General features: G+C 45.9%; 1 protein-coding gene across 1 annotated transcript in view; it reads left to right on the top strand.

Moving 5' to 3' along the window:
* The window catches only part of ccdc175 (coiled-coil domain containing 175), a 131088-nt gene that overhangs the window by 54452 nt on the left and 51979 nt on the right, over positions 1-24657 (top strand). The window contains exons 9-11 of the mRNA XM_068038154.1: positions 8668-8804; positions 19846-19956; positions 23047-23118. Coding sequence (XP_067894255.1) covers positions 8668-8804; positions 19846-19956; positions 23047-23118 — 320 coding nt within the window. The remainder of the gene's footprint in view (positions 1-8667; positions 8805-19845; positions 19957-23046; positions 23119-24657) is intronic.

Genomic DNA, 24657 nt, shown 5'->3' with positions numbered 1-24657 from the left:
CCCCACATGATCCTGGTGAAAGTGCAACACAGTATGATTTGAAGGTTATTTGTGGCAGTGGATCACAGGGTTATTAATTGCCATTGGGAAAAGAGCAGTTTCCATTGGAATTACTTTTTAAAAAAAGCTATCATCTTGTGCTGATATCCCTACTTAGGTGGGTGCCCCGGTAACTCAAAAATAACTGATCCCTGCATTTTTCCCACCACAGATCTGCATCTGTGAAGCCTGAAGAGCAATTTCTAGACTTTTTTTTTATTTCCAAAATATACTTTATTCATAAAAATCTGTAAAAATTACATTCCCAAACAGTTTAAAACAGCATCAAGTCAAAAAATACAAACAGTGCAAAGGTGATCAGTTTCCTTCTATACAATCATGAGTTGCCTCACAACCCTTCCATTTCATTGTCATGCCAAATACATTTTTACATTTACAGCACACAAAATTTCTCCGATACAGTTCGAGGGGTTTCCCATGGATCCAGCCCCTCAGTTCAGCTTGGTGGGGGGACCTTACACTGTGGTCTTTCCCCATTGAGCCTTTGCTGCGGCTGCCCAAGCAAGAGCAATTTCTAGACTGATCATTTAATAGATCAGTGAAAAAACCATGTCTTGCACTGCACGTTAGAGCACTAGCGTACTGCACCCAAACTGAGACACTGCATAGTGAATGCATTTTTATTCAATGAGCTTAGTATCTGCTGGAACTCTAATTCCATTTGAGGCAAGATCTCCAGCAACTTTTTGTTTGTGCTTTAATGGCGTCTTTTACAGATTGCGATGACCACCAAACTATAAAATAGTATTTATGATGGTTAAAAAAAAACATTTATAGCTTTCGAACTTGATAAGCATTAGAAAATGAAAGAGAATTTTGAGTTTAACTCATCATCAAAACAAAGGCTCTGCTTGTTCTGTTCAAATCTCAACAAGATTAATTTACTTATTAATTATTCATTTTTCTCACCAAATTTCTGCCTTTCTCTCCTGAAGCTGTTTTTTTTTTTTGCGGTACAGTTCAATAGCTGCTGACTGCCCTCAATACTTTTCTCAAATGTCCATTGCTTATATGTTAGCCCTAGGAGTGTTGATGGGCCATTTGACCAGGAGCACATATGAACTTCTAGCAAAGGTCACTGGATAGCGATATGTAGCTAGAGTTTTGCAGCAGGAGCAGGAAACAGGAGTTGGGACCGCTTCCAGGATGGAAACAGAAATGGGCCCTGAGTTTCACAGGGGCGACTCCTTAATTGACGTGGAGAGGGGTTTGGCGGCTAATTAATGGCTGCGAGGGCGGGAACGGAAACAGGATTACCCAAGGCTGATTTAAACTGACCACAGCAACCATTAATGTGGCTGCCATCTGAGTACTAATACTGCAAAGTGCGAAATCTCAGAACACTTGATTTGCACAATATCTCAGCAGAGCCAGAGGCTTGGAACGCAGGGCAGGGCAGCCCCTCGATTTTCAGATGCAGACCTGGAGGCCATGAAGGAAAGCAGGGAGATTCTCTTCCTGTAGGGTAGCAGCAAGAGCCCAGCCTCCCAGACCAAGCAGACATAGCTGGATATTGCTGCCACAGTCAGCAGCAGAATTGTGGTCAGAAGAACTTGGATGCTGTGTCAGAAGAGATGTAATGATCTGATGTGCTCTGAAAGGTGAGTGCAACCCCCAGGACAGGTCTCTGGGTATTCACCCTCCAGCAGACACACAACCTGAGGTGCCTAAGGGTGCATACTGCTCCTGAATATCGGAGGGGTGTGTACAGAGCCCACTTAATGACAACCCCTCAAAATGGTTCATAGCCATAGTGCTGCTGAGGACCTGTAACCACTGATGCATGTACCTTCTAATGAATTGGAGCAGCTGCCATTGCCCATAGAGGTGCAGTGCCTTATCTCGCTCTTTGTTGTCCTTGCTCCAGAAACAGGCACATAATGCCCAAGAGAGGGCCCAAACGGGTGGAGGTGTCCCCTACATTCATACCATCGCACCCATGTAGGAGGAAGCAATGGAAATAGCCAGATCACAGACCACAAGGAAGTCAGCCATGGCGTGACAGGCACTCTTGGTTGAGATGGTGGTTAGAGAGGGCCAGGCGCTCATGAATTGGGTGCATTATATTCCACCCTGCCCGACAGCATGCTAAACACTGAGGTGCATTGGTTCTGCTCTCCAATGTTAGCTCTCAGGTTCTCTTACGGCTCCCACAAGGGTAGACATCAACCCAAGGAGACGTTCTCCCTCTCCATCACCTGACCAAGAGGACCAGCAAAGCTCAGAAGAAGCACCATCACACCTTACAAGCACGGCCTTCACAACACTCACCTCAGTGTGTCCTTGTGTGCATTTAGTTAGGGTGGCACTGGGTGAGGAGCACGGCACTGGTGTGCAAGAGGAGGTTCCAGAGGCAGAGGCAGCTATGGGCAGTTCCCCTTGAAGGATGCAGGACAAACAGAGCCCTGCTCAGCTAGGCACAGATGCAGGGCCTGAGGAGTCACTGGAAAAGAGGCTCCACCTAGACCAGCAGCAGCAGATGTGATCTGTTCCCACATATCAATGTTCCCTGAGACAGTGAGTAGTCATGGAGGAGTCCATCCAGTTCATGTGTGCCACCATGGCACAGGGCTTTGAGTGCATGAGCTCCTCCATTGAGAGAGTGTTCAACCTCATGGAGAGCCTTATGCAGCAGCACTTGGAGTGCATGCAGGAACTGTGCATTGATGTACACAGGATGCATACCATGCAAAGTAGTCTGGACTGGTCAGTGGAGTTGTTGGCACAGAGATGTTTGGAGCAGATGCTAGTTGTGTCCCAAATGGTGCCCCCCATCCCCCCAATCATCTTGTGCACCAGCCAAGGATTGAGGATGTCACTGAGGAGGATGAGGGTGCCACCATCATCATCGACCTCCTTGGCCCCTCTGACAGAGGGAGCATCTGTGTAGCAGGCCAAGTGATGGTGTAATGTTTCAGGAGCAGCAGCATCTGGAGATGCCCCCATAGACACCGCCATGACAAGGGCGATTGCCACATGCATCTCAGCTGCAAGCTGAGACAAGTGAAAAGATTGCCTTCACCTCCTCCAAGGACACAAGGGAAGCACCACGTAGGAGTGGCCATGTGGAGGCCACCGTGTCGCGTGGAGCACTGAGTGGGCCACTCAATTGTCTTCTTCCTGTAACTGTACATTGTTTTTCATTCTGAGCATCATGTAAATAATGACACTTTAAGCCACACGTGTGAGGCTCCTTTTATTGATGGCAGAACAAGAGGCATGAGGTGGTGAAGGAGATCAACGGTTCCTCAACAGGACGGGAAAACCTCCGAGCAGATGTTCATCCTTCATTGGTGGAAAGAATTTACATGTTCCAGGCTGCATCCTCAATGGAGGTGTTAGCACAGGCACCTTAGAGTGAGTTCCATAGCATGCTGTTAATCCTGGGTTAGAGGGGCTCAGTTGAAATGTGCCTGAATCAGAAGATCCCTGTCATTCATGGCGTCCTGACAAGATCTTCGAGGCCCACATCGTGCCCGGCCACCTCCCTGTGCACTGAAGGCCTGCTCGGGTATAAAGTTGAAACCTGATCCGGGCCCAACCCGACCACAGCCAATCCGATCCTGACCCGGGCCTGAGTCCTTTAATTTTTTTCGCACCTGACCTGACCCAACCTGACCCGAATATCGCAATAAATTTAATGATATCAAACATGTTATTGTACTCTACCTTGGTAATCCTGTTCATCTGTTCCAGCAGCAGGCTATTCCTGCAGATGGAGTTGTGGGGAATCATGGGTGAGCTTGATCCCTTGAGTTTCTGGAGGCAGCACTGTCAGCCTGACCCAACCCAAACCTGAATGCTGGACTCGGAATATAGACCCGACCTGACCCAAACCTGAATGCTGGACTCGGAATATAGACCCGACCTGACCCAAGCCTGAATGCTGGACTCGGAATATAGACCTGACCCGGCCCGACCCAAACCTGACACATGTAGTCGGGTCTAGTTGGGTTCGGGTCAGGTAGCCAGGCTTTACTGTGCAGCTGGAGCACTCGGTGTTCCACAAACTTCCCCTCAGCCTCCTCTTCCTCCTCCACCTCTTCTTCTGATGAGCCGTCCACAAGGTCCACATCTCTCTTGCGAGCTATGTTATGGACAAGTGCCACAGTGAGGAAGAACCTTGCAAGAGTGTATTTCAGGCCACCGCCTGACTGTCCAGGCACTGGAACCACAGCTTCAGAAGCCCAATGGTCTGCTGTATTGTGGTCCTGGTGAGCAAATGGTCTTGGTTGTATCGCCTCTGTCTGGGGCTCTCATAGAAAGGTGAGTAACCATCTCTTCAAGGAATATCCTGGTTCCATAGAATCCATCCACGTACTTTGGGGGTTGGAGTGAAGAGTTGCAGCAGTCTGGACTGCAGGAGGTTGAAGCAATCATTGCAGCTGCCCAGAAACCAAGTGCACACATGGAGAAAGCTCTTGCTGTGTTTGCAGACCTGTTAAGCATTGAGAGTAGAAGCCTTCCGGTTGATAAATCTGAATGGCTAATCACAGAGTGCTTTGATGGGCACAGGGATTTTTTTTTTCATTCATTCATGGGATGTCGCTGGCTAGGCCAGAATTTATTGCCCATCCCTAATTGCCCTTGAGAAGGTGGTGGTGAGCTGCCTTCTTGAACCGCTGCAGTCCATGTGAGGTAGGTACACCCACAGTGCTGTTAGGAAGGGAGTTCCCAGATTTTGACCCAGTGACAGTGAAGGAACAGTGATATAGTTCCAAGTCAGGATAGTGTATGACTTGGAGGGAAACTTGCAGATGGTGGTGTTCCCATGCATTTGCTGCCCTTGTCCTTCTAGTTGGTGGAGTTCACGGGTTTGGAAGGTCCTGTCTAAGGAGCCTTGGTGCGTTGCTGCAGTGCATCTTGTAGATGGTACAAACTGCTGCCACTGTGCGTCAGTGGTGGAGGGAGTGAATGTTTTTGAATGGGGTGCCAATCAAGCAGGCTGCTTAGTCCTGGATGGTTTCAAGCTTCTTGAGTGTTGTTGGAGCTGCACCCATCCAGGCCAGTGGAGAGTATTCCATCACACTCCTGACTTGTGCCTAGCAAATGGTGGACAGGCTTTGGGGAGTCAGGAGGTGAGTTACTCGCTGCAGGATTCCTAGCCTCTGACCTGCTCTTGTATATGGCTACTCCAGTTCAGTTTCTGGTCAATGGTAACCCCTAGGATGTTGATAGTGGGGGAATCGGCGATCGTAATGCCATTGAATGTCAAAGGGAGATGGTTAGATTCTCTCTTGTTGGAGATGGTCATTGCCTGGCACTTGTGTGGCGTGAATGTTACTTGCCACTTATCAGTCCAAGCCTGCATATTGTCCAGGTCTTGCTGCATTTCTACAAGGACTGCTTCAGTAACAGAGGAGTCGTGAATGTGCTGAACATTGTGCAATCATCAGTGAACATGCCCACTTCTGACCTTATGATTGAAGGAAGGTCATTGATGAAGCAGCTGAAAATGGTTGGGCCTAAGACACTAACCTGAGGAACTCCTGCAGTGATGTTTTGGAGCTGAGATGATTGACCTCCAACAACCACAACCATCTTCCTTTGCGCTAGGTTTGACTCCAACCAGCGACTCCAGTTTTGCAAGGGCTCCTTAATGCCATACTCAGTCAAATGCTACCTTGATGTCAAAGGCAGTCACTCTTACTCACGAGTTCAGCTCTTTTGTCCATGTTTGAACCAAGGCTGTAATGAGTTTAGGAGCTGGCGGCCCTCGTGGAACCCAGACTGAGCAGGTTATTGCTAAGCAAGTGCTGCTTGATGGCACTGACGATGACACTTTCCATCACTTTACTGATGATTGAGAATAGACTGATGGGGCGGTAATTGGCCGGGTTGGACTTGTCCTGCTTTTTGTGTCCAGGCCATACCTGGGCAATTTTCCACAATGCCAGGTAGATCCAGTGTTGTAGCTGTACTGGAACAGCCTTGCTCGGGGCGCAGCAAGTTCTGGAGCACAGGTCTTCAGTACTATTGCCAGAAAATTGTCAGGGCTCATAGCCTTTGCAGTGTCCAGTGCCTTTAGTCGTTTCTTGGTATCACACAGAGTGAATCAAATTGGCTGAAGTCTGGCATCTGTGATACTGGGGACTTCAGGAGGAGGCCGAGATGGATCATCAACTCGGCACTTCTGGCTGAGGATTGTTGCAAATGCTTCAGCCTTATCTTTTGCACTGACTTGCTGGGCTCCCCCATTATTGAGGATGAGGATATTTGTGGAGCCACCTCCTCCACTTAGTTATTTAATTGTCCACCACCATTCACGGCTGGATGTGGCAGGACTGCAGAGCTTAGATCTGATCTGTTGGTTATGGGATCGCTTAGCTCTGTCTATCACATGCTGCTTACACAATTTGGCACACAAGTGGTCCTGTGCTTTAGCTTCACCAGGTTGACACCTCATTTTGAGGTATGCCTGGTGCTGCTCCTGGCATGCCCTCTTCATTGAACCATGGTTGGTCCCCTGGCTTGATGGTAACTGTAGAGTGGGGAATATGCCAGGCCATGAGGTTACAGATTGTGGTTGAGTGCAATTCTGCCACTGCTGATGGCCCACAGCGCCTCATGGATGCCCAGTTTTGCATTGCTACATCTGTTCGAAATCTATCCCATTTAGCACAGCGGTAGTGTCACACAACATGATTCAGGGTGTCCTCAATTTGAAGGCAGCAATTTGTCTCCACAAGGACTATGCGGTGCTCACTCCTACCAGTACTGTCATCGAGAGAAAAATAGCACTGAAACAAGCCCTTCGGCCCACCAAGTCCATGCTGACCAACAACCACCCATTTATACTAATCCTACATTAATCCCATATTCCCTACCACGTCCCCACCATTCTCCTACCACCTACCTACACTAGGGGCAATTTACAATGGCCAATTTACCTATCAACCTGCAAGTTTTTGGCTGTGGGAGGTAACTGGAGCACCCGGCGGAAACCCACGCAATCACAGGGAGAACTTGCAAACTCCGCACAGGCAGTACCCAGAATCGAACCCAGGTTGCTGGAGCTGTGAGGTTGCGGTGCTAACAACTGCGCCACTCTTCATTGAAGCAGGGTACTGACACTACTGTCATGGACAGATGCAGCTGCGGCAGGCAGATTGGTGAAGACTAGGTCAAGTATGTTTTTCCCTCTTGAAGGTTGCCTCACCACCTGTTGCAGGACCCACTTTAGCAGCTATGCCCTTTAGGACTCGGCCAGCTCAGTCAGTAGTGGTGCTACCAAGCCACTCTTGGTGATGGACATTAAAGTCCCCCAGCCAGAGTACATTCTGCGCCCTTGCCGCCCTCAGGGCTTCCTCCAAGTGGTGATCAAGGTGGAGGAGTACTGATTCATCAGCTGAGGGAGGGTGGTAGGTGGTAACCAGCAGGAGGTTTCCTTGCCCATGTTTGACCTGATTCCATGAGATTTCATGGGGTCCAGAGTCAATGTTGAGGACTCCCAGGGCAACTACCTCCCTACTGTATACACTGAGCCGCCACCTCTGCTGGGTCTGTCCTGCCGGTGGGACAGGACATACCCGGGGATGATGATGGCAGTTCTGGGACATTGTCTGTACTGTATGATTCCGTGAGTATGACTATGTCAGGCTGTTGCTTGACTAGTCTGTGGGACAGCTCTCCCAACTTTGGCACAAGTCCCCAGGTTTAGTAAGGAGGACTTTGCAGAGTCGAAAGGGCTGGGTTCGCTATTGTCATTTCCGGTGCTTAGGTCAATGCCGGGTGGTCCGTCCAGTTTCATTCTGTTTTATTGACTTGGTAGCAGTAAGAGCCACAGTGTGGCTTGCTAGGCCAGTTCAGAGGGCATTTAAGAATCAACCACGTTGCTGAGGGTCTGGAGTCACATATAGGCCAGACCAGGTAAGGACAGCAGATTTCCTTCCCTAAAGGACATTCATAATCAATGATGCCCTGCAACTAGAGGAAAACAGGGATGGCAGCAGAATTTAGCATTTTTGCAAAAGATAAAATCCACTCCACTTTTTTACTATTTATTTGAAGCTTGAGCAAGTATTTTGGGTTTTTTTAAATTTATTTAGAGATACAGCACTGAAACAGGCCCTTTGGCCCACCAAGTCTGTGTCAACCATCAACCACCCATTTATACTAATCCTACATTAATCCCATATTCCTCCCACATCCCCACCTTCCCTCAATTCCCCTACCACCTACTTATACAAGGGGCAATTTATAATGGCCAATTTACCTATCAACCTGCAAGTCTTTGGCTGTGGGAGAAAACGAGAGCACCCGGCGAAAACCCACGCGGTCAAAGGGAGAACTTGCAAACTCCGCACAGGCAGTACCCAGAATTGGACCCGGGTCGCTGGAGCTGTGAGGCTGCGGTGCTAACCACTGCTCCACTGTGCTGGTTAATATTGAAGAAAAAAAATGCATCTTTTTGACAGTGCAATTCATTTTTTTAGGAGGACATTTAACCATGATAATGAAGAGTACGGTAATTTCAGAATACAGGATCAGGATATTTAAATAAAAAATACTTATTTTAAAACTATGTATAATTTGTCACTGTCTCTTTCTCTTTAACCTGGTGATGCTCCTTTGTTATCTGTCCTAACAGTCTACTGTTCTCTACAGACAGAGAAGGAGACAAACGATGCTCAAGAGTTAAATCAGAAACTTGTAGAAAAAAATGAATCTCGCCATGATGCATTGAAGAAATCAAGGGAATATGAAACCGAAATAAGACAAAATTTGCGTCGTCTAACAAAACGGTGAGTTTATCTAGCTTTATAATCCATGTCACAATCTTAGATTTTACTAAAACGTAGTTGCTATAAGAAATAGCGAGTGCCAATAGCGTCAGCCATGGTCGGTTGGTAGCACTCTCATCTCTGTGTCATAAGGTTCTGTTTTCAAGTCCCCACTCCAAGGCTTGAGCACAAAAATCAATGCTGACACTTCAGTGCATTACAGAAGGTGTGGTGCTGTCTTTCGAATGAGACATTAAACCAAGCCCCCATCTGCCTACATGGGTGAATGTAAAAGATCCCATAGCCCCATTTTGAAGTAGAGCAGGGGAGTTATGCCTCAATCAACATCACAAAACCAGATTATCTGGTCATTATCAAACACTATGCTGTTTGTGGGAGTTTGCTGTGCACAAATTTGCTGCCGCATTTCCTACATTACAACAGTGACTACATATCAAAAGTACCTCATTGGCTGTAAAGCACTTTGGGACGTCCAGTGGTCATGAAAAGTGCTACAGAAATGATTGCTTTCTTTCAATACAGATGAGTCAAAATCGGTATACTCTCTCTATACGAACTGGTAGATTTCCCTTAGCATTGCACACAAAATATAAATCTCCGCCACACCCAAAAAGCCAGACTTCCCATACACAAAAAACAGAAGAAGCCCTACAGAAAATGGCCGTACCACTTACACAAAAAACAGACCCCGATGTACAGTTTTAGCCTCCATACGTAAGGAACGATATGCTTGTCTTAGGTTGGATACAACGAAAGGTTGCTCGATTGATTCCTGGGTGAGAGGGTTGTCCTATTAGGAGAGATTGAGTAGACTGAGTCTATATTCTCTGGAGCTAAGAAGAATGAGATATGATCTCATTGGAGCATTTAAAATTCTGAGAGGGCTTGATTGGGTAGATGCTGAGAGGCTATATCCCCTGGCTGGAGAATCCAGAACACGGGGCACATGTGGGCAGAACTTTATGTGGACTTTGGGGACGGGAATGGAGGTGTGGGGTGCATTAAATCAGGACATGAGATGTCGGACCGGAAGTCAGATGTCATGACATCCCATTTTATCGATGGTGGCAAACATTGAGGGCAGACATCGACGTGGCGGGCAGGCAGTTAAGGTAGTTAAGAGGCCTATTGACAGCGATTTTATTCTTAGCTTTAAATTTTATTAACGACACTCAGGAATCATGGGGCTTCAGAGCCTTGCCTGGTTGAGGGAGGTGACATGGAAGCAGGAGCTTATTGCTGGCTGCAAAGGGAGGCTATCGGGAGAGGCAACATCAATTGCCAGGAAGGGTGGAGATGGGAGAGCATCGGGCATCGTCTGAGGAGTGTGGCCAAAGGTGTCTGTGGGAATGCCATACCAGGGGGGCAAAGGGCAAGTGCCACCTTGTTGGAGGTAACAAGTGAGAGGAAGGTTGGGGGGGGTGGTCATTGGTAGTGAAGGTCGTGAACTCAGAGGGAGGCCACATATCATGGGCCTCATTCATCCAGCCTTCAGGGACCCCATTGAAGAGGAGATGCAACAGCGTGACCGGCACCACAAAGACCTGTGAGGCCATGGGAGAGCATCAGCAGAAGAAGCTACCCACCAGAGAAGGTCTCCTGGTCAAGGCTCAACTACCTAATGTCCAAGAGGCAGTGCCAATGAAGACTGGCCTCTCCAGGGAGGCCATTACTGACCGATGTGCTTTTATGCAGGATGAGCTGTGCCCCAGGGTACTTGGTGGAAATCCAATGCCACTGGTGCTGAAGGTCACAGTGGCACTGCACTTCTATGTCTCTGGGTCTTTTCTTGGATCCACTGGGGCCATGTGTGGGATCTCGCAGTCAACGGCCCATAATTGCCCTTTTCGGGAGGGCTGGCAACTATGTGCGCTTAATTGAGAGGTTTATCAGGTTCGGGGCATATGCTGGATTCCCCCAAGTGCTGAGTGTCATCGACTGCATGCATCTGGCCGTCAAGGCTTCTTCACACCAGCCAGTGGCCTTCATTAACAGGAAGGGCTTCCACTCCCTCCATGTACAACTTGTCTGTCACCACTGTAAACGAACTGCATGTCTATGCACGCTTCCCGGGAAGTTGCCACAATGCCTACATATTGAGGCTGTCCCAGGTGCCAGAGCTTTTCCAGCCTCCAGCGCACTTTCAGGGATGGATCCTTGGCGACAAGGGCTACCCACTGAGGACATGGCTACTGACGCCTGATAGGAACGGAGGATACAGAGGAGAGATACAACACCTGCCACAGGACAACATGAGCAACCATCGAGCAGGCCATTGGTCTCCTCTAGATAAGATTTGGGCACCTAGATTGACCTGGTGAAGCCCTTCAGTATGTCTCAGTGAGGATCTCGCATATCGTGGTGGTCTGCTGTGCACTGCACAACCTATCGCTACAGAATGGGAAGGCATTGAACAATGAGGATAGAGGGAAGGGTGCTGCCTCTTTGGATGATGAGGAGGAGAAAGCTGGCCAAGCATCACCAGATGAAGGATCCCAGGGACAACAGGAATGACGCCATGGGATATATGTAAGGGAGACTCGCGATGCCCTTATACATTCACATTTCCTTTGATCCTCACTGTCAGTTGCAGGTTGAGCAATAAAGACTTTTATGCAGCCCTGTTATCACCTTCCTTCCTTCAGGAGACATTCTCTCCGCACCTAGGTGCGCAGCGTTCAGTCGGCAAGGCTACAGAGATGACTCCTCACATGATTCCTCACCTCAAGTCCCTTGACAGAGGCAGGGTTGAAATGAAGTGCCAAAGGCCACAAAAAGAGGAATGAGATCTTGTAGGACAAAAAATAATCTTTATTATCCCTGACAGCAAACGCGATCCTTTCTATTTGCATTACATATTCACTCGTGAATCCCCCCCATGCTGCTCCTTGGCTGGGAATGAACTTGGCGGTCATCCTCTGGATGCCTTCAGCCTGGAGGGCCCGAGCATGTTGAGGGCCTCCTAGGCAGAAGCAGTACCACCTTCTGTCTTCAGGGATGAAGGAGGATCTGGTATCACTGGAAGAGGGGCACAGGAACTGCTGCCTGCACCAGGAGTACCCTGAGTGGAACCCCCAGCTGCAGTGGATAGCCTCTCCTTCTTCCTTGCAAGGCAGACTTCTGCCTACCCTACTGTTCTGAGAGGGTAGAAGATCTGGCAGTGCTTCCAGTTCCCCATCCCCCTCTCGCCACGTCACTGCTACCTTGAGTTCATGGTCAAGATTAGGGTCTGCTGGTCTGCATGAATCTCCTGCAGACACTGAGTGCTCTGCTGGATACAACTCTCCAGGAGAGCTGCTGATCTCTCAATGGAGGATGCCACTCATGCACCAGTCAAAGACAGTGCAGCACTCATGAGCTGGATGAACTCCTCCATCGTTTGTGCTTGGGCATGCATTACCTCTGGCATCTCTGCCAGATGTTGCCTGACTTATTGCTGTAGCTGCAGTATTTCCCATGATGCTGGTGACACCAGCGGCATGGCATGAGCCTGGGGTTCTTCATGGGCCTGGTCTCCCACAGTCCTCTGACAATTAGTGGCCTGAGCTGTCATAACCTTCGTCAGCTGCGCAGGTGCATGTGTGCTGTGATCACCAGGTTGAGTGGCCCGAATCTAACCACAAGCCCATACCCACCGACGTGAGAGTATCTGCACTGGTGGAGGGTGTAGGGGTATGAGGTAATGATGCACCCTCTGAGGCTCTGTCCTCCCCCTCAGAGGTGGCAGGCTCTCCTGTCGTCTCGATGGCTTTTTATGGATGTACTATGTGACCTGCATGAGAGAACATAGACATTGGTTCAAGGGCCTCCCCTCCCAACATAGCAAACACTCTCACATTGTAGGCACCAGATGCTTCATGAGCAGTATGGCTCCATCACTGCTGGTGCACACTTGTTCCCCATGGTGACTTTATTCACTTTACTCACTGTCTTGGGACGGTTCCCCATTTCTCCGCCTGCAACACACAGTCCGTCCTGCGGCCATACCAGCTCCAGGGTTTTCTCCTCTATTGGGCTCAGGACATGTGAATTGGCAATCCACTGCCGGTTTTGGCCCGCTCTGTGCGATTTGTGCTAACTTCTCTTGCAGACACAAGGATAAATGTCATTGGTCTCCCAGTGGTGACAAGCCCAAGACATATGCTGGTGGTAGTCCAATTGTTAGTAATGCTTCCTGCATGCGGCCCCTTTCCAGGGACATGTTGAGGGTCTCCAACGACAAAAGGCTATCTTTCAGCGCCATTTAGCTATGCCTCAGGCAGCTTGTCTGTATGCCCTGTCCCTGTGCCCACATTAGTGTTGGCACTCCCTCTCTACCCAATGCACCTTCCTGCTCTGACAAGTGCAAGGCCCAAGAGCTGAAAGTTTTAAGAGGCACTCAATTTCGCTGCCCGGATGAGGTCATTGAGTTGCTTGCAGCATTGAATCCAGGTCCTTGGTGTGAGCCCACATCTACTGACCTCCTCCACTATCTGCAGCCAGGTTTTCTTGGTTAGGTACTCAGCTCTCTTCCTCCCGTCCCTCGGGAAGTGTATCTCCCGCCTTTCTCTGGCGGCCTGTAAGAGAACCTAGAGGGAGGCATCACTAAAGTGTGGGGCCACCCAGGGTCTTCCTTCTGCCATTGTTCTGTAGCTTTTCTCCCCTGAATAAATCCTTATACCTGGAAATGAAACATTGAATGCAGGTCTGGCTGCCCTTTTAATATGGCGCCAGCACTTGCTGCCGTCAGCTGATGCCAGCATCTCGGACTCTGCCCCCACCATTGACCACTGTATTGGACTGTCCCACTGCCTCATTCACCTCATGGCCCTGATGGAAGCTGCAACCACTTCCGGTCCCAAGTTGGGACCTGTGGCTTCCAAATAAAATCCAGCCCTCTCAGAATAAGGGAATGAGCATTTTGTATTCTGATGAGAAAAAATTCCTTTACTTAGAGGGTTGTGAATCTTAGGAATTCTCTACTCCAGAGGGCTGTGGCTGCTCAGTTATTTAGTATACTGAATGGTGAGATCGATAGGTTTTTAGTCTCTAGGAGAATCAAGGGATATGGGGATTAGGTGGGAAAGAGATGAGAATCAGCCATGATCTTATTAAATGGCAGAGCAGGCTCAAAGAGCCATATGGCCTACTCTTGCTCCTCTTTCTTACATTCTCATGTGTACACAAATTGCTGGCTCCTCTGACATAATCAACAATATCCTGGTAAAGAAAAGTATCAGGTTCCCAATCTAAAACATTCAAGCTATCCTGTTCCTTCCACCCCAATCCTTCTCTCCCTCCCCATGCCTCACTACCATTTTTTCTCCCCCTTTCCTCACTCTCAGCCTTCTCGGTCTTTCTGCATCTTCCCTTCTGGGAGGTAGAAAACAGGGATAAAGGTTTTTTTTTCTGACTGGCAGGATGTAAAGTGTCTACAAAGGGATAGAGATAGGTTAAGTGAGTGGGAAAAAATTTGGCAGATGGAGTATACTGTGGGAAAATGTGAACTTGACCAATTTGGCAAGAAGAAAAAAAAGCTGTTTACTATTTAAATGGAGAGAGATTGCTGAACTTGGTGGTACAGAGGAATCTGGGTGTCCTGGTACAGGAATCACATAAAGTTAGCATGCAGGTGCAGTAAGTGATTAGAAAGACAAGTGGATTGTTGTCATTTATTGCAAGTGTCATGACCCTATTGTTGTTTTTTTGGGAAGTATGCGGTGTGTCTTTAAGACAACAAGATCAGAAGTTACTCAGGAAAGTACATCTTGGTTGCCTTGGATACAACCATTCAGAGTCATAGAACAGGATATACAGTGTTGCTGTTTAACTTTGAAACTAGTTGAAAAACTGTTTCTTGCAGAGACAGTTGAGAGACAGACACAGACACAGCTGGGCCAGCATGAACTGAAGAGATCTCTCAGTCAATTTAAACTGAAGGAAGTGAATTTAAACTGATTATTTTTAACCCTCAAAATTCTAAAAGTTAAGCCAGATTGATTCTTTTGAAAGTGGTTGTGAGTTGTTGATCTGCTGTGGTCATCGCTGGAAGGAAGAGGGATTTGAAGCTTCGGATGTTGGACTGGATTTCCTTACTTCATCGGACCCTGGAAGATTGCGAGTGGACTTTGACTCAGAGCACTGTTCGCCAGGGAGCATAAATCTACAAGGGCTTTATTATTATTAATATTTGTGATTTTTTTTATCTTGGTAGTGTTTAAGATTTTAGTTTTCTCTAATAAACAGTTAATTTGTTGATAAGTAAAGATACCTGGTTTGGGGTCGCCTCATTCGGGGGTTAATAGATTGTTCAATTCGGCTGTGGCTTTCTTTGATTTGGAAAAGCTTAAAGATATGTTATGTGATCTGTGGAGTGACGGGACTGAATTGACAGTGCATTGCTTCCACCCCAATCAGAATCATATATTTTGATTGGGGGCTTTGTTTTGAGCGAGCGGTTGTGCCATAACAGAAAGGGAATCGCGTTTAAAAGAAGGGAAGTTTTAATGCAGCTTTTCAGGACCTTGATGAGACCACATTTGGAGCACTGTGTATAGTTTTGGTCTCCTTATTTGAAAAGGATATAATTGCATTAGAAGCAGGTTCACTCGACTAATTGCGAGGAAGAAGGGTTTATCTTATGAAGAAAGATTGAACAGGTTTGGTGTATACCCATTGGAGTTTAGAAGAATGAGAGGTGATCTTATTGAAATATGTAAGATCCTGAGGGGACTTGATGGAGTGAATACTGGGAGGATGTTTCCTCTTCTCAGTGAGACTAGAACTAGGGGGACACAGTTTAAGATGGAGCTGAGAAGAAATTTTTTCAGTGATGGTGGGGGGGCAAATTGCAGTGGGGAGAGTGGGAAGAGCATCACTGGGAGTGGAGTTGGTGATCATGGGAGGTGAAAGCTGGCAGATCACGGGGGGAGATCAGGAAAGGTGACAGGGCGCAGATGACGGTAGATCATGGAGAGATGGTGGAGTTGGGGAGTTGGATGGTGCAGGTTACGGGATTACTTTGTTGGGCCTGGACGAAACACTCCTGCTCCTCCTGGCTCACAAGCAGAAACCCAGCAGGTAAAAGGAAGTGAGAAGGGCTAGATCCCGAAGCTGGGAAACCCACCAACATGAGTTAAAAATAGAAGCCTTGTTAAAATTAAGGCACACAGTCTCCTTAAAATATTTCAATGATTGACCTACCTGCTGACAGTGGATTGCTGCCTAGCCCTAATCCCCACTCTATTAAAACAACAAATTCGGATCAGGAGCAGGCCATTCAGCCCCTTCGTACCTGCTCCACCATTTAATAAAATTATAGCAGTTTGGATTCCTATTTGAAGCTTTTAGCATTTTTACTTCCCACCTCACCCAAACCCAGCTGATCTTAGGGTTTAAAATTGCCTCTCCTATAACTCTGGTTGTGGCAAATTCAAGGGTTTTACCATGAATATGAGTGGGTGTATTTACATGATTATTGAAGTTGATGGAGGGCAGAGAATTCAAAGAAGACGGAGCAGAGTGAAGTTGCTAAGCTGAAGTTTCTCAATACAACAGCTGCTTGACAACAGAAGGGTTAGAGTTTCAACAAGGAAAGAATGAAAGAATGCATGGGAAATACCATAGAGGATGAGGATTTTGAAAGTAATGCATAATTTGGCTCAAATGTTATCCTACATCAGCCAGATTAGTATAAAAATGCAACCACAGCTCGATAATTAATGTGAATTATTATTATTGAATTCTCAGCTCACCACAGATATGCCAAGAATTGAACGTGGCATATGAACATAGATAGTTTAATATTTTATTAATATAAAATTTAATATACTGCTAGCTGCTTTATTTTAATTCTGCATAAGTGACAATGAAATTATGAATGCAATCATCATAATCATCAGAATTCTAATAGCACAACCATAGCTGGTTCACTCAGCGTATCTCAATGTAACACAACCAAACCTAGGTTCAGAGATAATTGCGGATGAGAAAGGCTACTTGCTTCAACCACATTCATCCATCAAGAAAGAAGCTAAGGGCTGAATTTTAAGGGAACAAAGTGGACGGGAACGGAGGTGTTGGGGGACATAGGGATCATAAAATTGTGACAGGACATGTCAGACAGGAAGTCATGACGTTCCATCCCGATTTTGTCCATGGTAGCAAACGTGGAGGGTGTAGGTGCGACAGCGTCATAGTCAATTGAATGTGATTTTATGGAGCAGATTGAATTTTATAAATGATGGCTTCAGAGGCTCACCTCCTTCAAAGAGGCGACTGGGAGGCCGCAGAGCATGGCTGCCTGCTTGAGAGGCATCCATCGAGGGCCTGGCAGGATAATGAACAGAGGGCTGTGTGCATTGTGTCAGGAATTACGGAAAGGTTGCTTGAGTTGTGGGAGAGCAACCTGGGCAAGGCTCACATGTGGGAGCAACAAGAGGTGGCCACTGGCAGGGAAGTACGATCTTCCAGGGAGCGGCTACCTGTTGAAGATGAGGTGCAGCAGAGCGGGAGGGAGCGCCAGGCACCTGCAGTGGCACCTGTGAGGCCACATGAGGGTCAACAGCAGCCTCCAGATGCAGGAGAAGGGCGCAGAAGAGAGGGAGGGGGCTGCCCCACACAGAAGAAGGTACCCTCCAGAGAGGATCTACAGGTCGAGGCTCAACAACCGCTGATGTCCGAGCTGCAGTGCCGATGAAGACTCTGCCTCTCCAGGGAGGCTGTTACAGACCTATGTGCCATGAGGCAGGACGAGCTGAGTCCCAGGAGACTTGGTCGAAATTCGATGCCAGTGGGCCTGAAGGTCATCCCCCTGATGCTAAACTTCTACACCATCAGATCATTCCAGGTGTGTGGGATCAAAGAATTCACCAATGCCCTATTCAGGAGGACTGGAAACTATGTGCACTTTTGCACGGGTCCCAAGTCACAAGCTGAGAGGGCAATCGGGTTTGGGGTCATCGCTGAGTTCTCCTCGGTGCAGGGTGTTATCAACTATGCGCATATAGCCATCAAGGCACCTACACATCAGCCAGTGGCCTTCATCAACAGGAAGGGCTTCCACTCTCTCAATGTACAGCTGGACTGCAATCACCGTAAATGGATCCTGCAGGTTTGTGCGCAGGTGAGTGCATGTTTCAGATGCAAATGGTGGGTCCAGCGTCTCTCTAATAAAATTTGGCCCAAGGGTCCCCATTGCGGTATCCAGTTGTTTCTTGAATGTTATCCAGGGTTTTTTCCTTCAGACGAGTCAGCTTTGGATCAATAGCAACACTTTCACTTACGTGTGAGAAAGAGTGGATTCAAATACCACTCTAAAGACATACCAGGCCAGATCTTGCAGTCAACACCAAAGCAAGGGTGCTCACCGCTAATCACGAAGTAAGTCTCCCTGAGAGGTCAAGCGATCCCTCTGGTGAGAATTTAATCTCTAGCGCCGTGCAGTGATCCAACAACTGATTACAGCGTTCTCCAGTTGTCAGGCAAGCCCCCCACCTGCCAAGAATGAGGAAAATTAATTTTGCCACATGAACGTTTATTTTAAACTGCTGATGGTGAAGAATGAACTTGCTTTAAAAAATAATTGGAGACTTTGGCTGGAGAGAGACATCAGCATATCAGCAGGCAAGTACTTCAAAAGACAAAGGAGCTATTCTCTGCTCCAATTTAATCCACAGTGGACTTTTGATTATCAGATGTTGAAGCATTCCAGGTTAACTACTAAACTGGCTGAATGCGCAAACAGATGTGGTCAGGCCAGTTTAGTCACATGACTGACTGTTGGAGTTTTTTGAATTTGAACTTCCAACAGGGAATTTGAACTCAGAAGGCTGTTAGCTCCTGGACTGAGAACGCCTCTCTCCTGTCTGCTCTCAACTCGCTCTCACCAGCTTCGGAAACCATTGAAGACATATGAACCGCAAGAGAGAAAAGTCTCCGACAGTGAACAAGGTTTAAGAAGAATATTGGGCTCCAAAAAATAGTAAGAGCTGTCTACAATCAAGGACTCTGTGGCGAGCTGGAAACACAGTAACAAGAAACCCCCTTTTAGAGACTGCCTCAAATCTCTCCATTTTATTTTTCGTCTGCTCTATTTTGTCCCAATTTACATGTGCATGCTAGCATGGGTATGTCATATATCCATAGGCTTTAACTGTATTTAAGTTTAAGGTTTAATAAATTTCACTTTTCTTCTTTAAACCTAAAGAAAACCTGGTGTGCTCATTTCTTTGCCTTATAATTGGAAAGCTGTGAACAAGGATTCACTAAAGGGGGAGCTCAAAACATAGTGTGTTTAAAATTAAACTCTGTTACAATAAGACCAAATGAAGACAGCAAAAGACCCCGAGACACCTTTCTTACCTGGTCGTAACACAGTGTACAATTTAAATGGCAAGATGTTACTGAAAATTTTAGTTTTAGAATGATGTTTAGCTGCCTCTGTTTCCTTGTGATATTTTGACTGCCTTTTCAATAGATTAGAGATACAGCACTGAAACAGGCCCTTTGGCCCACCGAGTCTGTGCCGAACATCAACCACCGAGTCTGTGCCGAACATCAACCACCCATTTATACTAATCCTACACTAACCCCATATTCCTACCAAACATCCCCACCTGTCCCTATATTTCCCTACCACCTACCTATACTAGTGACAATTTATAATGGCCAATTTACCTATCAACCTGCAAGTCTTTTGGCTTGTGGGAGGAAACCGGAGCACCCGGAGAAAACCCACGCAGACACAGGGAGAACTTGCAAACTCCACACAGGCAGTACCTGGAATCGAACCCGGGTCCCTGGAGCTGTGAGGCTGCGGTGCTAACCACTGCGCCACTGTGCCGCCCTTCCATAATTTCCATAAATTCTCTTTCATCTCTCCCAGGGTGATTTTTGTAAATGTTACCATCTAGCTGCTCCATATTGTATTTCCTGAAAATCTTGTGTGAGAGAAAGCCAAATATTGAATTAGAATTGTCAGGTCACAGGTTTCAACGCAAAGTTCAGCAATACTGTATACTAAGTTATAGTTTGTTATAAATCTGTTTATTTAATATTTCAGGTTAGATACTGTAAAAGGTTTGCTTGCTGAGACTGGAGAACGCATGACAGAGCTAAGAAAGCAAATCCAAGAACATGAAGAAAATATAATTGCTGTTACAGAAAAGCACAAGTAAGATAATTTAACATGTACTAAATAATCATTGGGTAAAATGTTATTGAATTATTCTGCATTTACTCCATTTACTTACAAATAGGCATAATTGATATATATTGAATTTCTGTTTAAATTTGTGGACCTGCAAATTCACCAAGACTACACTGTGTAAAAAAATGACATTTTCTTAATGTTCACTTTTGAAATACACCCATTTCCTAAGGTGACCAGAGAGATGCTACAATTAACCTTTGTGACCCTTAGATGAGCAAGAGGAAAATGGGTTCTTGCTCCTTGTTGCTACCCAATGACCCATGATCTAAAATGCAAATGTCAACATTGAATGAGGTTAGAATTGCAATTGTGATTCCCTCAACTCACTGTCAAGGCTTACAAATGGATAATGGTCTCTTGAGCAAAGCATAAGAGGAAGATAAAAGCAAAATACTGCGGATGCTGGAAATCTGAAATAAAAACAAGAAATGCTGGAATCACTCAGCAGGTCTGGCAGCATCTGTGGAAAGAGAAGCAGAGTTAACGTTTCGGGTCAATGACTCTTCTTTGGAAGGGTTCCAAAGAAGGGTCACTGACCCGAAACGTTAACTCTGCTTCTCTTTCCACAGATGCTGCCAGACCTGCTGAGTGATTCCAGCATTTCTTGTTTTTATTACATAAGAGGAAGACCTGTGCCTCTTGAACTGTGCAACAGCAAAGTTACAGATTGAATGGTTGTTGTAAACTAGCATTACTTGGCAGTAACCTTAAATTTCTGAAATTAGACTATTTACATCTGAAAATAATCCCAAAATAGTTTAAATTGAAAAAAAAATGGCACACTTGCAAGTTTGTCACTGATTCTGTTATGACCTGCACCACATAAAAGCTTTAGGCCATTTATACACTAGTACAAAATGAGTAGTGTCCATCTTCATGTCAATTCTGTGTGGAAATAACTTTCTCTGGTTGTTTCAACCAGGGAAACATTTATATAATAAATGATGTATGTCCATAGAACAACAGGCAGTATTATATCTGATGTTATATGAATGTTCATTCAGTCACTAAGAGTGCCAAACAGAGCATCAGAAGGCACATGATATCTCATACACATTCACTCCTCCTAACTAGATTGCAACAGATCTTGAGCAGAATCAATAGACCCAAAAATTAGGCAAGTAGGGCCAGTAGTTTTTTCTGCATTGAAATTGCAACCCAGATAATTTAGGACAGTTGGAAGCTCTAAACTATTAACACAGGGGAGAAAAGCAAAGATTATGAAGAATATAACAAGACAAAGGTGCAACACTCTTAAGTAAGAGATTTGCACCTTACGTTTTTGAAGACGAATCATGTGATGAGACCCTCTATGGAGGTTATTTCTGGATTGTATCATACAAGATGAAAAGTTTACTGTAGAAGACTATAATAATGGGCAGGTACAGGCTCCTTATGACCTTCACCACACATCCACTTTCCATGTTGCAACTCTTTTTGTAATTTTCAGGTTGTAATAATTTGCTTTTACTAACAGATGTAAGTAGAAAGTAGCAAAAACAAGAAATGCTGGATTCACTCAGCAGGTCTGGCAGCATCTGTGGAAAGAAAAGCAGAGTTAACGTTTCGGGTCAGTGACCCTTCTTCGGTCACTGACCCGAAACGTTAACTCTGCTTCTCTTTCCACAGATGCTGCCAGACCTGCTGAGTGAATCCAGCATTTCTTGTTTTTGTTTCAGATTTCCAGCATCCGCAGTATTTTGCTTTTAAGTAGAAAGTAGCTTGGCTTTAGTGTAAATTGAAAGAAAGTATTCCCTGCATGAAAATGTTGCAATTATAAACTATCCTAAATGTCTATACGACTTAATGAAAATAGATTTGATGCACATACAGACCTAAAAAAATTTTTTTTTAATTAATCTGCATTGTTGACACTTCATAATGTAACAGTAAATGTAAAGAATTAATTACAAAGTCCTTGAATGTATTGTCACCTTTCATATTTGAGCCAAATCTTTTTTACAACTCCGTGTTTGAATCTGTCCAATCAGGTTTTCACATTGGGCAGAATACTAAACCGATCCTAATAAAAGTCACAAAAGACTTTAGGGGATTTTCAACTTTGACCCAAAACAGCCGTAAAGTCTGTGTTGTGCCAGCTGCACCTGCCATCACAGTCATGAGGCCCAAACCATATTCAGGTACGGGCATAATTTGAATATTATTGTTGAATTGTAAGTGTAAAAAAGGTGCTCTGCTGCAGCTCACTAGATTGGCCAGCTTCTGTGGCAAGTGGAGGCTGTTGTGGGGGTTTGGGGGAGGGAGAATTTCTTTTTATTCTTTCATGGGATAGGGGTCTTGCTGGCAAGGCCAGCATTTGTTGCCCACCCCTAATTGCCCTTAACAACTGAGTAGCGTGATCGGCCATTTCAGAGGGCAGTTAAGAGTCAACCACATTGCTGTGGGTCAGGAGTCACATGTAGGCCAGACCAGGTAAGGATGGCAGATTTCCTTCCCTTAAGGACATTAGTGAACCAGATGGGTTTGATGGTGGTGGCAGAGTGAGACAGGAATTGGCTGCAGCAGGCTTTAGACTTGTTCAAAACTCCTCCTATCACCACAATTTAAAAAAAAAAATAAACTTATCTTTTTTAAATTGGTTACTGCTCTTCTGGGTCCCACAAAAAAAGTTTGGGCTGTTGCCTGCCCTGGGATTCCCCCCCATCTAGTACATTTTCTAAATACAGGCAGCCCAGGTGACGTACCTGAATGCTAAAAGCTGACGAGATTTGTCACCGGGACCAACTGTGCTGCTTCTGCATGCCTGTCAGGTAGCTCTCACATCTGTGTTGATGAGACATGACCTCTCGCAACAGCTCCCAGACAACAGTCCCATGTGTTCCACTGGCCAACCACCCAAAGTTGAAATTCCCCTATTGATTCCATTAGCATGCCAATATGTTTGTGAAGAGTCAAAACTTTATGTGGCTCTTGAATCAGTAATCATTTTGGTATATTGCTGGAAGTGATATTACAGGAAGCAATTTTTTTCTGCTAATTTCAGTGAAGGTTTATTAAAGCTCACGGTATTAAGAATTTCTTTTGGCTTAGTGATATTATGGACTTTCTGAATGGGGAGTTGCAGAAATACACAAACAAGCTTGAAAAAGAAGAACAATTAAGGTAAGATTTGGAAACACAGTGAGTCACCCTACTCCTGCATATCAATCGCAAGACAATTTGCAAGTATATACAATTTGCAGAAAATAATTTTCATATGAATGTACAATACTTGGAATCAACAGCTAATTCCTTCAGTGTTCGGCAATCAGACACACCTAGTTTGTTTAAGCAGTCTAGCTGACTGTAAGGCTGATCGCTGAAGAGTCACTGCAATGACCTAAAGATACTTAACAGAATAGCGAAGGTAAACCCAGCATTACTTTTAGATATACAAGGGAGGTCAAGAGGTCTTCCAGCGCAAAGAGTTGTCCACCACCGAATGTTGCAGACTGGCACATTCCAAGGTCCAGGACTACGTGCTGAGGGACGCACTAAAGCTTGGGGCAGCCGCAGCAAAGGCTCAATGGGGAAAGACCACAGTGTAAGGTTCCCCCACCAAGCTGGACTGAGGGGCTGGATCAATGGGAAACCCCTCGAACTGTATCGTTAATATTCTCAATTGCTGTAAATGTAAAACTGTAACTGACATGACAATTGTGAAACAGAAGGGTTGGGAAGAAACTCATGACAGTATTGAAGGAAACTGATCTCCCTTGCAATGTTTGTATTTTTTGGTGCTGTTTGGAAACTGTTTGGCAATGTAATTTTTACAGATTTTTATGAATAAAGTATATTTTGGAAATAAAAAAAAAGGGAGGTCAAGAGGGTAGAGATTCAAGATTATGAAGAGCAGGTTTAGAACAGAAGCTTGTCCCAAAATTTACAGGGAGACATAGAGGGAGCTGGGGCAGTTGTCTGTGACTGGAAATACCAGAAGCGTCTTTTAGTATTTCTGTTTTTAGCATTTTTTAACTCCATTTCCCACCTTTAGACGGCCAGAGTGAAAGCAGGGCAGGAAAGTCTGTAGTAGAAGGATGAAGCCGCGGAAGGTTTCCCAGTAATCAGAGAAGATCGGGGTTAGATGTGGGAAGTCTGGACCAAGGCAGCAACTAGAGGAATGGGGGGGAAGAAGAAATCACAACGGTGCAGGCGATAGCAGAAAGGGAGAGGTCACAGCAGAAGTTTTGCTTGAGAGGCTGGGGAAACATTCTTCCTCCTTCTAGCTCACAAGCAGTGCTGGAAAAACACATGTTTGCTGGATCTGGCAAATTTCTGCCTCCCTTCAATTGCCAGATTTCTCAAGCCCTGGGAAACCTGGTATGCAGCCGTTAAATTCAACTGGCTCCCAAAATTTGAGGACTGGAGTCTCATTTAAATATTATAATCACAGACCCGTGGGTTACTTGGGTGCCCTGTATCTACCACGGTTAAATGAGATGTAGGCTCGCCTGCAGTGGACTGGGTCAGGTTTCATTTGTGTACAATTCACATTCCTCTGCCCCACAAAACCCCCCCAACCCCCACCTGGACCCTCTCCCACCTGTCACATTGGGTGAGGGGGAAAGAGATGCTAAAATTCCCCTCACAGTATTTCTTTACCTGAAGGATAACAAGAACCAGGGGGAGAGCCCAAGATGCGAACACTGTGGCAAGGACTAC

The sequence above is a fragment of the Heterodontus francisci genome, chromosome 9 (assembly GCF_036365525.1).
Source record: "Heterodontus francisci isolate sHetFra1 chromosome 9, sHetFra1.hap1, whole genome shotgun sequence".
Lineage (NCBI taxonomy): Eukaryota > Metazoa > Chordata > Chondrichthyes > Heterodontiformes > Heterodontidae > Heterodontus > Heterodontus francisci.
This window is presented reverse-complemented; position numbering and strand designations above follow the sequence as displayed.